This window comes from Aricia agestis, chromosome 18, assembly GCF_905147365.1.
Source record: "Aricia agestis chromosome 18, ilAriAges1.1, whole genome shotgun sequence".
NCBI classification, from domain to species: domain Eukaryota; kingdom Metazoa; phylum Arthropoda; class Insecta; order Lepidoptera; family Lycaenidae; genus Aricia; species Aricia agestis.
Genome location: NC_056423.1, coordinates 5,940,432 through 5,955,981, shown reverse-complemented (window position 1 = coordinate 5,955,981; position 15,550 = coordinate 5,940,432). Strand labels below are relative to the sequence as shown.

General features: G+C 34.2%; 1 protein-coding gene across 2 annotated transcripts in view; it reads right to left on the bottom strand.

Annotated features, from left to right (window-relative positions):
• Window positions 1–15,280, bottom strand: part of LOC121735767 (protein trachealess) — a 50,671-nt gene extending 35,391 nt beyond the window's left edge. For both annotated transcript variants that reach the window (XM_042126688.1, XM_042126689.1), the window contains exon 1: window positions 14,779–15,280. In XM_042126688.1, coding sequence (XP_041982622.1) covers window positions 14,779–15,002 — 224 coding nt within the window. In that variant the 5' untranslated portion in view covers window positions 15,003–15,280. The remainder of the gene's footprint in view (window positions 1–14,778) is intronic.
• Window positions 15,281–15,550: the final 270 nt, after the last annotated feature.

Genomic DNA, 15,550 nt, shown 5'->3' with positions numbered 1-15,550 from the left:
TAATCGAGATACTTACTCAATTCGCAAGTATCGACACGTAACTTTATTGATACTGAATCAGTAATCACACTTACACCATTATGCTTTATATTTCGCGGATTATGTCAGGTAGCGGTCTTTTCGACCCCGGTCTTGTCTCTCGTCACCTTAGGGTTAACAATTAAATACCCAATGTTAACCGTTCGAATGCTGGGGTACGTAATCTTTCTGTTGTGAACGCGGCGGTCTTTAAGACCGATGGGAATTTTGAAGTTTTCGCTTCAATAGTCCGACGTCTAAACATTGGTTTCCTTTGTTGTGGTGAGTTTACTGGTGATTGGTATAATAAAGTGATAATTCATGGGAATGAATCAAAAACAGTTTTTTAATCTTTGGTAACTTAATCGTATCAGCAAATCATTTATATTTAATTTCGTTTATTCTTGATATTTTTTTCTTAATATTATGTTATTACATGATACATCGATAACTAAACTAGCTAACTTATAATTGTTTTTTTTTTATCACAAAAATCACAGAAAATACTTTTATAAATACACTAGTCACTACACAGAGGTTAAATTTATTTACAGAATTTATTATATAAGATTAAAATAAATTATTTAATCATACAATTTTATTATTTTAATTGGGTGCGAATTTACAAATGCGCGTGTATATTTGCCAATCTAGTATCTACTATTCAATACAGTATTATTTCAGATCAATTTTATGTCTTCACTATTATATTTTGAAGGGTTACCGGGTATGAAGTCTTTAAGAAAGGTGAGAATGTCGCAAATATGACACATCTCTTTGTCACCTGAAGTGGATGCGATACAAAATACCCACTTAGCACCGATGGGTTATAGGTACAATAACCAGAGTAATAATTGTGAAATATTGTGAGGGTTGTGAGTGGGTATTATGATTCTTAACCGTTGGATTAAGTGCTGATAATTTCTCATATTTTGAATAATTCTTTATTTATATTATATACATAATACCTATAGGTGAGTAAATTTATTTCAGATAATGATATTCCTTACTGACTGCCACATACAGTAAAGTGAAAATCTTCATTTTATTATTAATAATATTTTGACGTACCTAAGCTGTCAAAAAGCTTTTTCTATCAAACACTTCGTAAAATTAAAGTTAATAAATAATAATCATCTTAATCATATTTTTTAACCTTGGATGGATTATAATATTGAGGTGTAGAAAAGTTAAACATAATCTTATATGCCATCTACATAATATTTACCACTAGATCAAAGTGGCGATGGCCTGCACAAAAAACATTTTTGAATCCCACGTCCGCCTTAATAAAGTTGAGCAAAGTGAAACTTTTCAAAGCTACCCTCCTTAGGGTCGGCTAGTTTTCTTTAAAGGCGCGAACGTTCGGCCCTTCGGAATTTAGTGGAGCGTCCAGTCCCTAGGGCACAGGGTTGAAGGGAATTCCGGAGACATTCCTCCTCATGGAGAAAAATGGAACGTTTAACCAATTAAAAAGGTTTTGCACCCCTTTGGATTGTGTCCAGTCATTTTCTTGATCGAAATTTGAAATATGACAGTTGTTTTTTTTTTAAAGAACGTTGTTGCAACAAAATATATCGCAAAAGCCTAATGACACTCTGTTTTCTTTTTTTCTTTTACTAAATAGCTACAAATAAATTATTTATTTATATCAAAATATTCGTATCAAAATCATAATAAAGGAATATCCAAATATCTAATTGAAGGCATGTATATTCATTATTAGAACTATTAACTAAATGGCGCGCAGGGGTGGCGTTATTTGAGTAAGGAAATGAAAATGTCATCGACTTATTACTATTGATACAGCCGACGATAATCGCAGATACGATCAGACGCCATGTTTGATTATGCTACACCGATGATTATGCTCAATATAATTGGCAGTCGTGTTGATTTCAGTGTTTGTTTTAATTGCGAAATTGTTATGATTGGTTCAAGATTTTATAACATTAATACGCAATTGTGCAATAATCTTTTGCCAGAAAAGGTTCACGTAAAAATCATAATTTGAAATTGACAGAGAGCAGTCGATTCCAAATTAGTATTTTTTTTTTCTAATTTAACATCTGCAAACAAGTTGACCAATACTGTGTGTGCTAAAATTCCTAAATAAAAGAAATAAAAAAGTATTTTAAAACACTTTTTCCTTCGTTTTTCTTTTAGAGGCTTACATTTTTTGGGTGATTTGTTGGACTCTTTAATACTTGTTGTGGTTGTCAGAAGGTTCGTGTGGAAGGTACACGTTTGTTTTTTCACGTTCTTAATTTAAATCACGATTACGTAACCCGTAACCAAGCAGAGGTCACGATAGTTATTTTAACCCACGAAGATTCAAGAGGGCCAAGGACAAGGTTTTTCTGTAAATAACAACTATTGAAGTTAATGATCCTATTTAGCCCTTTATTAATGAAAATATCTATACTGTTTATATTATTAAATTAAAAAGTTTATCTCTTATCTGTCAAGCTACTTTTTCTATCGAACCTAACAGATAAACGGTCGCATTCAGAGACATTTAATGATGATTAAACCTCAATTTAATGAAGAGTTTGACAGATAATGTTAATACAGGCTTAATAGGCTTATGACAAAATCTTCATTTAATTACAGTTAAGTATTTAATATTTGATTCTGAGTCCGGCAGTGGGACAAACATCGTATACTTATGAAGAAAAGTACAAATATATTTGAACTCCAAAATGTCCCATCGGTGTGCTATATGCAAAGGAATAATAAATTAAATATCATTTTCTAAATCGAAATTTCTATCAAAATCACACTTTCGTTCAGGGTGTTAGTTATCAAAAGCCCTTAACGGTCCTACGCCCTTTAAATGAGCACAGTGACTCAGCGAATTTGGACCTCTCCAATTGGGATTCACTGTGAATTAAATTTAACATCGAAAGGTTTTTTTCTAAGGAAGGAAGAAAGATTGTTTTATGTATCTTCATTATTTCACAAGTCTACTTTAGATCGTAGAAAGATCTGCCCTAAGTCGAGCATAGCTTTATACAGACATATTTTTTTTTTACTTTTAATTACTAGGGACAAAAATAATGCTAACCCTTATTCTGCCTAAAACTGCTTAAAGCTTATTTTAACCCTCAAATGCCTTTTGCCTGAAACTGCTAATATAGCTATTTTATACCTCTGCCTTAAACTGCTTATAGCTTATTTTAATCCTCATATGCAAACTTCCTAAAATAACGTTTCAGGTCAAAATATGAGACACTTATTTTTAATTTTTAATCACATTTTGCCATTTAACCATCTGGTAACTGTAACAGTTCACGTCATCAAGGTTAATCTGATAAAGCAGAGGAATCTGACGGGTGCGGGCGTCGAGGTCACGAGCTGAGTTTTATCAAAAATGGAGCAGCCATTTGTAATATTTACAATTGCAAGTAACAAAAGCTAGCCATGTCCATACTAATATTATAAATGCGAAAGTTTGTCTATCTGTCTGTTACCTCTTCAGTCTTGACGCCGAAACCGCTGAACCGATTTTGCTGAAATTTAGTATGGAGATACTTTGAGTCCCGGGAAAGGAGATAAGATACTTTTTTTCCGAAAATTTGTACAGTTCCCACGCGATAAACGTATTTTGGCGCAATGCAGCAAAAACGCAGTTTTCATGGAACAAGGCTCCAATAATAATTCAACATCTAAGCCTTATTCTAAGTTATTATGTAACGTCATATTAATAAGAATAAACAAAAAGTGGTTAAGTGTGATAGGAACTAGCAAAAGAGAAAATCTTTTTTTCTATAATTTATTATATTTTTTATAGAAAGTACAGAGCAAATTTGATGATACTCAATGCAATTTTCACTGATATTCATTTTTTAATGTGGGAGAGGTCAATATTTTTTTTTACTGAAAACTGCACAGATTTGAGTTTAGTATACCTACATGGTCCACGAATCAATTCCTATGATACTTTTGCCAGCTTTTTCCAGTTCCTGTGGGATACATAGATTACTACAGTCATAAATAAAACTTATTCGTTTCCCGTACAAGACGCCGTCTCTTGGGAGACCAAATTGCTTCTTCAGACGGACGGACGGACAATAATCATATCCAGTAACCCCCGGAATACCAATGGGGTGTTGATTGAAACTATTGAATTAATTGTCTCTCATTAGGTATTTGATAGGATATTTAGCAGAAAGACAGCGTTTCTAAATGCAGCTATTTTTCCGTTTATTTTTAATCTTTTTCAGTCTAGGTAATAAAAAATAGCAGTGAACAGTGAACACTCATTTAATGTTGTCAATTCAAAAAAGATTTTTAAACACTATCCAAACTTTTGGGATTTAATATACACATGAAAATATGCAACTTCTAATACGCAGTCACCTTTTTAAGTTAAAATAAAAACCGGCCAAGTGCGAGTTGGACTCGCCCATGAAGGGTTCCGCAGCAGTAATAAGGTTTATTTTAATGAAATTAAAAGGTTTTTGATTTATTTTTATATTTCAGTTGATTTAATGAAAATTAATTTAAGGTTTACCATTTATGACGTATAAAAAAAAACTACTGGCTAGATCTCGTTCAAACCAATTTTCGTTGGTAGTTTTTATAGTAATGTACATCATATATTATTTTTAGACTTATCATGCCCCTACTATAGAAGTTAGACGGGGGCGACACAAATTTTTCCACTTTGGAAGAGTCTCTCTCGCAAACTATTCAGGTCACAAAAACATTATAGAAGAAACTTCAATATGATTTTAAAGACCTATCCATAGATACCCCACACGCATAGGTTAGATGAAAAAAAAATTTTTTTATTGGTTTAAGGTTTACCATTTATGACGTATAAAAAAAACTACTTGCTAGATATCGTTCAAACCAATTTTCGTTGGTAGTTTTTATAGTAATGTACATCATATATTATTTTTAGACTTATCATGCCCTACTTTAGAAGTTAGAGGGGGTGGACACACATTTTAGCACTTTGGAAGAGTCTCTCTCGCAAACTATTCAAGTTAGAAAAAATTGACATGAAAAACCTCAATATGATTTTTAAAGACCTATCCATAGATACCCCACACGTATTGGTTAGATGAAAAAAAATTTTTTTTGTTTTAGTTGTACCTATGGGGACCCCTAAAATTTTTAATATTTTTTCCATTTTTGTATCAAAATCTTAATGCGGTTTACAGACTACATCTACTTACCAATTTTCAATAGTATAGCTTTTATAGTTTCGGAGGAAAGTGGCTGTGACATACGGACGGACAGACAGACATGACGAATCTATAAGGGTTGCGTTTTTTGCCATTTGGCTACGGAACCCTAAAAAGCTGTTTCATACAATTAACGCATAAGTGCTTCAGTACTTTTGAATGAAATAACAGATTTTTTTTACTAAGGAAATTGACTGAATACTAAAATCCAATCCAATTCTAAAAGTTTGGATAGTGGTTAAAAATTACTAGCTATGTGACCGAGCTTTGCTCGGTATTCGATAAAACACGCATAAAATGACATTTTCCAAAAATGATTCCTATTTAGATCGATTTATCGCCCCCGAAACCCCCTATATACTAAAGTTCATGAAAATCGTTGGAGCCGATTCCGAGATTCCAAATACATATTTATTGCTAGTTTAAAGATATAAGATTTATATAATAATGACTTTTTAGCTTGTTCGTGTTCGTTAGACAAAACAACGAAAAAGTCATTATTATGGATTTTGTCAAAATTGGCTTTGTAATACACGAAAAATTAGACACAAAGTAACCCTATGCATAGTTTACCCGGACTACCACACACTGATCCTATCATGAAAAAAAATGGCTATTCTCGTCGATATCAGCATGAGTAATGGTGTTTGGCCGCTTAGCAAATCGTCTGCCAAATCGCAGCGAAACTGGAAAATTGTTTCGGCCAAATGCATGAGGGGATCATGGGGCCCATGTGGTCATTGCAGTGTTATATTATTTTGGATTTTTTTGGAGAAATGTCTTGCCAGCTACTGAAAATATTATAAAAAGTGTGTCTGTTATCTTTGAAATGTTTTACCAATTTTGATTAAACTCGGTATGAAGATTCTTCGGTTAAACCGCACGATAGACAAAGTTGAATGGAAAATGTAGTTTTGTTGATGTTTTGTTTGTCAGAAAGTTTTAAAGAAAGAAATTGCATATTTTATAGGTTTTGCTCCAATTGTAATGTTACGTATAATATTATTATTTGCGAAGTTTCCAGTCTTAAAAGTAGATTCGCATGGTTGATTTAAACCCTTTCATTAAGTAATAGCTTAATAATTTTCATGTCTCTTCACGCGACCATCAATATTTTAAAAGTAGATATAAAGAAACATCCTCATATGCACATACTAACAAAGTCACTAAAGAAGCAATGTTTAACGAAGTATAAGTATGGTAGAATTTTCTTTTGTGCCTGAACTAGTGTTAGTGGAATTAGCAACACAAAGCCGGCGTGGGGCATCGGGGCCAATTGACGAAGGAAATAATAGTTATTTGCAATAATCGACAGAAGGGACGCCTGATTGCGCCCCGGGCTTACAATTTTCCTATTTTTATTCCGATTCGAATAAGGCTTATTGATAAGCGTTTCTTTTAAACGATTTTCGTTGTAAAAGCATCTAATTCGCTAAACTATTGCTACCAAAGATATAGACAAAATGTAGATTTGAGAGAAAAAAATCATGAAAATTTAAATACTAGAAAATATTTAATAATTTTGTGAAAATAGCCACAAATCACTTCGAATTTTCTATATTTGTTGGGCACGCTTTTTGTGCCATTTCTATAATAGATTTAGATTAGTTAAGTGCATTGTTGTTATTAAAATGTACTATTGAATATTTAAAGCATTAGTCTTTGTAGTCTTTTTTTTAAATTGACCATATCCAAAGCTTAATCAAACTGGACATCAAATACCGGTCCACAATCGATCTTATTTACGGACAAGTGTCCCGAAAATGATGTATCCCCTTTACCTCATCAATGCCTGTGACCCCCGTTGTTTTAATTCTTAGGGTTGACTGGCTGGGGTAAGGACAATTACCTCGTTTTCAAGGATTTTTATACCAAATGACCAAATGGTCTATGAATATTTGATGATAACAAGATGATGTTTTGTATCTATTATTCATACTTATATTATGCGAAAGAGTATCTGTAAGTCTGTTTCTTCTTCACACCCAGAACACCGAATCGATATTGCTGAAAGGTATAGTCTGAATCCCAGGAAAGGACATAATATGATACATTTTCTCGCGATAAACAAATTTTGGTGCTGCAGAGTTACGGGCGTTATTCTATGAAATTATTAATTCTTCTATGATTTGAAATACATCAATTGCTATTTAATTAAATCAATAAGAAGTTGCTTTATTTTAATTTAGTTTTTAGGTGTTTTCGAACTTTGACATTTGTTTTTAACTTACCTTTTTTAATTTTCTTTTTTAAAACGTTTCACCAGTCATAAGTCGCCATTATAAGTCAATCCCAAAATTACTCTCAACTTAGCTGTTTTTAAATTGGATTAACATATCCGTTTCTTATGTCGGTTAGCTCTTTAACCGCTTTATAAGATCACCTGCTTTGACCGCAACATCGTTTCCTTTTGCGGATTACTGCTAGGAAACATCTGGATTATCATAACATTATAACAGAATATTTGCTGTATAATTATGTGCTGAAAGTATGATTTTTTTTTTATGAAATAAGGGGGCAAACGAGCAAACGGGTCACCGGATGGAAAGCAACTTCCGTCGCCCATGGACACTCGCAGCATCAGAAGAGCTGCAGGTGCCTCCAGCCTTTGAAGAGGGAATAGGGTAATAGGGGAGGGTAGGGATGGGAAGGGAAGGGAATAGGGGAGGGTAGGAAAGGGAATAGGGTAGGGGATTGGGCCTCCGGTAAACTCACTCACTCGGCGAAACACAGCGCATGCGCTGTATCACGCCGGTTTTCTGTGAGAACGTGGTATTTCTCCGGTCGAGCCGGCCCATTCGTGCCGAAGCATGGCTCTCCCACGTATAGATACAGAATACAATGTTATGATATTATGAATAACAATATAACTGAAAATTGGTTTTAGAGGGATAAATATTAATTAGCTGACGTCTTACTTCTTAGGAGATATTAATACTGCCGCATTCAGAGACATTTAATGATGCTTAAACGTCTTCAACTTAATAAAGAATGTTACAGATAATATATGTCAAAATCTTAATTTAATTATAGTTAATTAATTCAAAATTGTCTCTGCGTGCGGCAAAGTTTATATTCATTAAAATTCAGCGCTTAGTTTTCGCGTAAAAAGCAACAAACAGATCCACAAAACGGCCTTATTCTTAGTGTGATAGTTGATTTAATTCGCAGCTGATGATGATGAAACCCTTTCACTTGATATTTTTATATATTCTAATTTAAATCGTTTAGAATACGCGGTGTATCGTCGAAGTAAAAACTCGATAGTCGACACGGGCCGCGACGAATCGACGTGACTCAGCCAAAACGATGATTGAACCGACTACTGTGTGATACGGGGTGTTCCGAAAGGGCTATCTGTAAATTGATCAATACACGATCAACTACAGGAAGGGCGACTGGCTTGAATAGCTGATAGAGAAGTTGGAGGAACTAGCTCTCTTTTAACTCTTTCTCAAAGAGCACGAGCGCAAAAGTGTGCCTCTTTGTGGGCGTTATTATGCGTATTTTGGCATGTTTCATGGAATGAATAAAATAATTGATTTGCATGTCCATAACCAAAGAAGTAATGACCATCATCATTGTGATGGATATTCTTATTATTGATTTTTTACGTATATTTAATTCTCTAGAAGTAATATTAAAATAATAAGACAGCAAAAATTACTGCGAGATTTGCACATTAATCTAAATTAAAGCAAAAAACTGAATTCTGAACTAAATATCCAAAAAACGTAACGGGTATGTAAAGTTGCAAAATCGAAAAAATACAATTGAAAACACGCCGTATAACATAAAAAATAACACTAGACAAAACGTAATAGATCCATACATTTAAAAAAGGAACAGCGATCATTCGTAAGCCCAAAGTTTCCATTTGATTGATATTTGGAATGGTTTTATCACGAGGCGTTGGAGCTCAAAATCGCACACATTCTAGCTATTGTCAGCTGCTAATCTTAATAATGATAGCGTAGATTTCGTCCCAAATAACTCTTGCCAATAAAATTTTATATAATCGTCGCCATATTGAAAATATTTGGGGTTAATATCGTCTTAATGGGTCCAGAATCCAGAGGAATATTGTGGCATATTTAATACGTGCCATTATTACTTGTCTTAGAAATTTAATACTGTATAAGTTATTATTCTCTTGTCACTTTCTATAGCTTGTTTATCATAGTATTATCATAGGTACCTACCAAAAGATGATTCCTTATGAATCATCTACACAGACAATTTAATCTTGAGTATCATATTATGGGCCTGTTATTTGGTTTTGAATTACAATTATTGTGCATGCTATAGGTAGCTTAGGGCCTGTTTCTCCACTTCCTGATAAGGCTATCCACCAATTAACTTGACAGATCAAGTATGGAGAATCTGTCAAAAAAGTTGTGAATAGCCTACTAGGCACTTCATCAGAAAGTGGTGAAACAGGCCCTTAATCTTATTTCTTAATCATGGTTAACTATCCATCACTCCAACGTAAATCCCAACCTAGCGTTTTAGGGGATTTGTCGAAAGTTTGTCAAAATAAGGATTTCCAAAATCATGTCTTTAGTTAAACTTTACTTATAATGTGATTTGGTAGTTGGTGCCCGCAACTCCGTTGCACCAAAATTCGGGTATCGCATGGGAACCATATTTTTTTTTGGGATAAAAAGTATTTAAAACAATATACATACTAAGAGCTTTTGCACGCAGCTTCGCTCGCGTTAAGAAGGATTATTATAAACAAACTTTCATCCCCTATCTTAACCCCTTTGAGTTGGAATTGATCAAAATCCTTTCTTAGCGGATGCCTACGTCATAACATCTACCTGCATGCCAAATTTCAGCCCGATCCGTCCAGTGGTTTGGGCTGTGCGTTCATAGAACACTATGTCAATCAGTCAGTCAGTCACCCTTGAGTTTTATATATGCTGATTATTATGATTACCAAAATCGTGTTAGTATACCTTAGTTGCACTTTACTTAGGTGACTTGGTGCCAAATGTAATTTGGAGCCTAACGTAATTTGGTGCATAGTGTAATTTGGTGCATAGTGTAATTTGTGTTACGGGAAAGTGCGAGATTACAATGCACCTGTAACAAAAAGTGTCGGCCACAAAAACTCGATTCCGTCTCGACCACAATTAGTCCATAATAACATACTACACAAATCATAATCGAAAATCGATTTTTTCCCATTCGATTGAGAATTAACGATACTGATACTTTCTATGGTTTTTGGTTGTTTTGATAGATACATATTTCGATTCTTTGATTCTAGATTTAAAAACTTCTAAATATACTGCATTATCAATCAAATCATGGGGTCTTAAACATTGTAGAATAGACCGTATATAAATTATTCATATAAGCAAACTTAGAAATTTTGTCTCTTCAAAACTAAATCTGCTGTTTCGTCCATTGCAGCATGGGGTTCTATTTGTAATATATTTTTTATCAAAAAGATATTTTTTGACAAAACGCTAGTCTAAACTACGTGTAGTTTTAAATCTAAGAGGTTCGCTACCTTTCCATGTTTTCAGTTATTTCTATGTTAACTAATAACTTGATGTCAAATTTTTTTTTGGTATTCAATATTACTGCATGTTTTTCAATTTGTGTTTAAAGAGTATAATCAAGTAGCTATACCAAATTCTACGTGGTTTTTGTATGATCTCTTAGTTTTTTAACAAACCCCTTTTGTTGGGTAAGACAAGGCCTTACACTTCTCGCTATAAAAACTTTAAGGAATCCCTATAATGAGTATCCGTTGAGGGTTTGATTGAAAAATAAAGAGCATGACAAAATGGTGTAAAAGGCTTTATAATAGACACATGGACCATATGAATGAAGGGTAGTTTAAAGTTGTAAATGATTTATTCGGTGTGGCAAACTCGTTAGTCGTTATAGAAAGAAAAGCATGTCTCAGAGTATTTATTTATAAATTATAATAAATAAATACTCTGTATTATAATACTCTGAGATATACTTTTCTTTGTTTGAGAAAAATTGTATTGAAAATTTTAGTGGATTATTTAATCATGCTATGATATTTTTTAAGGTTTTTTGTATTTATTACCTATTAAATTAGGACAAACTTTTTTTTGAAATTAGGAAAAAAATTTAACACAAATTTTCGGCATGTCTCTACCATCTTTGATGTATTTAATGTTAATATTATTTAATTTAGAAGTTAATAACATCCATTCATTCATCCAGTCTGAAACTGACTACAAAAGTAGTCACAAGATATAGGTTTCCTCACAGTCTAGAATCTAAATAAATAATCTCGAAAATCTAGATGACAGAAAACCATCACTTGCAAAACATAAGTTGCATAAAAACTGCTCTAAAAACCTTGTGCTGTATAAAACCGGCCCGGCGACTGGTAACTGTGTAATTGCGTCAAAATTATATTGAACTTTGTCTAATACTGTACTAATGTAACCGGTAGTTGTGGAGATGTAGAGTTAGACGTTTTATTCCTCATAACAATACATCTGGAACCTTGGTTTTTAGGATTTCGTAACCGAATGGTAAAAACGGGACCCTATTACTAAGACTTCGTTGTCTGTTCGTCTGTCTGTCTCAAGAACCGCTATAGCTAGACTTCTGAAATTTTCACAGATTGTGTATATCTGTTGCCGCTATAACAATAACAACAAATACTGAAAACAAAATAAAATTAATATTTAAGGGGGGCTCTCATACATCTCAACAGACGTGATTTTTTTCGGCCTTTTTCGCTCTATATCAATAATGGTAAGCGGTAGGCACTTGCATTTTTCACACATTATTTTGTTATATGACGTGTACTTTAATATTGAATAATAATATTAAAATAAAATTTAACACAATTTTTTGCCTATTTTTGCTCCGTATCGGTACGGAACCTTTCGTGCGCGAGTCGATTTTATATTTTTTTAAAGTCTTCCTAAGAGAAGAAGGTTTCTCAATTGGACCATATACAATAACTAGATGGCATCTAGTTATTTTATATGGTCATACCAAATTTCAGCAAAGTCAGTTTAGCGGTTTAGGCGTAAAGAGGTAACAGATAGACAGATGGACAGACATACATATATTGCAATTTAAGAATATATAGATAGCTTCAGCGAAGTTTTTGGGCCTAGCTATACTTTTAGATACTAAACAAAATAGACCAACAAAAGACATAACAAGAACCATAAGTACCTAATTAGCATAGATAGTATGTAGTTTTTAACGTAAACTTATTATTTGTACAGTTTGTTACTCCTAGTAACGAGCAAAAAACTGATAATAAGTTTACGTAAAAAACTACAATCTACCTACAAATTATTAGTAGGAAAACATACATAACAATTTGAAATCTCAGGCCAATTAATTTTGTTTTATAAAAATATGGCGGAGTCGAGAGATGGTAATCTTGTCAGTAACTTTAAGAGCAAGTTTTGACAGACGAGGCACAAGGTGCCTACATACAAGTTTGAAGATCAACTCAAATTGTATAGTCTATCTTAACTGCCGTACTCAAGAAACGTTTACTGATGGTTAAACTTTAATTTAAGGAAGAGCTTGATAAAGTAGGGGGCCTATATAAAAGTCTTTATTTAATTCCAGTTATGTAAGTCTTTGAGTGCGGGCAGTTCGACAAAAATAGGTTTAAGAACCATAAAAATGCTATGTCTTAACTGGAAACTCTTCATTTTTTCAACCAGCAGATAATGAATAAATACAGATTCGAAAACTTTTGAAAACAAGATCACTTCACTATTTTTTTATTTAAATAGACAATGATGCTCCTTAGAGAATATACTACTATCCATACTCATATTATAAATGCGAAAGTGTGTCTGTCTGTCTGTTACCTCTTCACGCCAAAACCGCTGAACCGATTTTGCTGAAATTTGGTATGGAGATACTTTGAGTCCCAGGAAAGCTCATAGGATACTTTTTATGCCGGAAAAATTATTGTTTCCGCGCGATAAACGAATTTTGGCGCAGCGGAGTTGCGGGCGTCATCTAGTTAACGATAATTTTTGTCAGAAAAAGGTTGAATTACTAACTTTTAGTCTCTTCTCAATAAATGATATTTTCAAAATTTGACTATACTTTCCGTGGTGTGATGTGACTTAAATTATATCATAATTCATAACAACTAATTAAAAGCGACATGAAATTACAATAAATCATGTCCTAGTTCCTCCTAATGAGGACTTCCTAGGTAGCTTAGCAATTATCTCAGTTCTGTTGTATTTTGTGTAGATAAAGTTGACAAAACTATAAACTCGTGCGCATCCGTCGTATTTCATATTTAACCAAGTCGGCAGAGTAGTCACGACTTGATAACATCTTAATTTACGTAGCTACTCCCATACGATCGTATTTGGACTTTATCATATTATTAATAAAGTTTTATTTCGCGTGAGTCACCATTTCATATATTTTATTTCCCTTTGTTTTGAGGATCAAATGTTTTCTTTGTTCGCCTATGTTACGGCTATAAAGTATACATGTCCTCAGTAAAAAGCTCTATGTCGAGAATTATATTCTGGACTTGCTAAAAGTTATTTCATAATTTATAAACGTGTGAGTCGACCGATAATGTTGTAGTTTCATATCATTTTATTATAATTTACTTAATAAATGTGTAATGTTAAAATATGTTATTCAGATAAAGATAATATTGTTATATAAAGATAATGTTATTGAAATTCTAAATTTCTAAGTAATCATCGAAATTCCTTATGAAAATTTGCAGAATCGCAGATGTAGAAAAAGATTTTCGTCAAATTATTTATGGTCGTTCGCACTTCCTTGTATCGTCGAGCCACACCTAAATAATAGTACGATTGTGGTACAATCAAGTAAAACTGGTACGACAATGCCACGAGATGACTATCACGAGATATTTCTACGGCAGTTTAATTTTATTTCGTTGTTAAACTTTACAATCTTGTTGAAATTGCCATTACCTTGACTGGGCATGTGTATGTTGATGATTTTTTACGTATTATCATTTAAAGTTTTATTACGTTGTATTACAGATAATCTTTTGTAGTTTTTAAAAAAAGCTTTATTAAACTGATGTAATTTATTTCGTAATTGATGGTAATTTGATGGATTAATCCACTTTCAAGTATTTTTGAAATTTGTGGGTAATTGAGAGTTTTGAGGGAAATCAGCTGATATATTTTGCATATTGATTTTGATGATATGTCCTTTTTTCTGTCATATTGTGTAGTATTTTTATATTTCCTAGTCACTAGGACATTTATTGTACAGACAAACAACATCAAGTTGACAGTCTATAAGTAGAGAAGCACGTAAAATAAAGCATATTCAAAATAAAATGCTTAAAATTAATAAAAATGCTTCAAATATCTCACAGAGTGTCAATTTGTTTATATGTTCTTATAAGACTGTTAACTTTTGAAGAAACTGTAAAAACTGAAGCTTCTACCACAAAAAAATAAGTTCAACTTTTGTGACTAAATGTACTCAATAACTACTTGGATTTAAACAAATTGACACTCGCACTTAAAAATTTACAACTAAAAATAAAAATATAAAGTAAAATGAAACGTGCCCAGGTTCGAGATGCGATTGGTTGGATGCTTGTTGCTGCCGACAGATATCCGGGCTTGTCTGTACGAACCAGGAATGGGTGAAGGCCGAGTTCAGGCCCGGGTTGAGGCCCGGGCCCGGCCCCGGGAGGCCCATCACTCCCGGCAACCCGCCGGGCCGCTGGTGGTGGTGGAAGCCCGCGGAGGCCACCGCGTAGTCCATAGCCACCGCCTGGTAGGGCAACATTATCGCGGCCGACTCTAAGTCCAAACGCACATCGTCCGAAACTCTCCAAACAGTCCCACGTCAACACGAGTCCGTATTTCAGCTTTCAGGCGAGCACCCGGTCTATTTCGGTGGGCTACCCGCGGGGGAAAAGTCACGCACAGCCACCCACTTAATAAATATTCTGGGCGTATATCCGTTTTTACGCAAACGTGACTGCGACCGTCCCGGCCGATCTTCACGTACGGAACGCGCGGACGATTATCGAAAACAGTCGCACGCGGCCCCCTCCTGCGGCCTCGGACGTGCAACTGAGACCGAGCACGCGCCAAACGCGACTCTATCGGCGGCGGCGACTCGGCTCCGAGAGCGAGACGGCGCAGTACGCGCGAGCGAGAGGCCATCGATCGCGGAGTTAAAAGCCTGCGTCGTTACGCGGGCCGTAATAGGCGGTTACGTGATTGGGCGGGGCCGCACCTATTAAGTTGAATTGTCGCGTTGTGATTGGTTAAAATTGGTAGTAGTCGCCTACGTGATATGTTCTGGAATACGTTCGGAGCGTCCGTTCA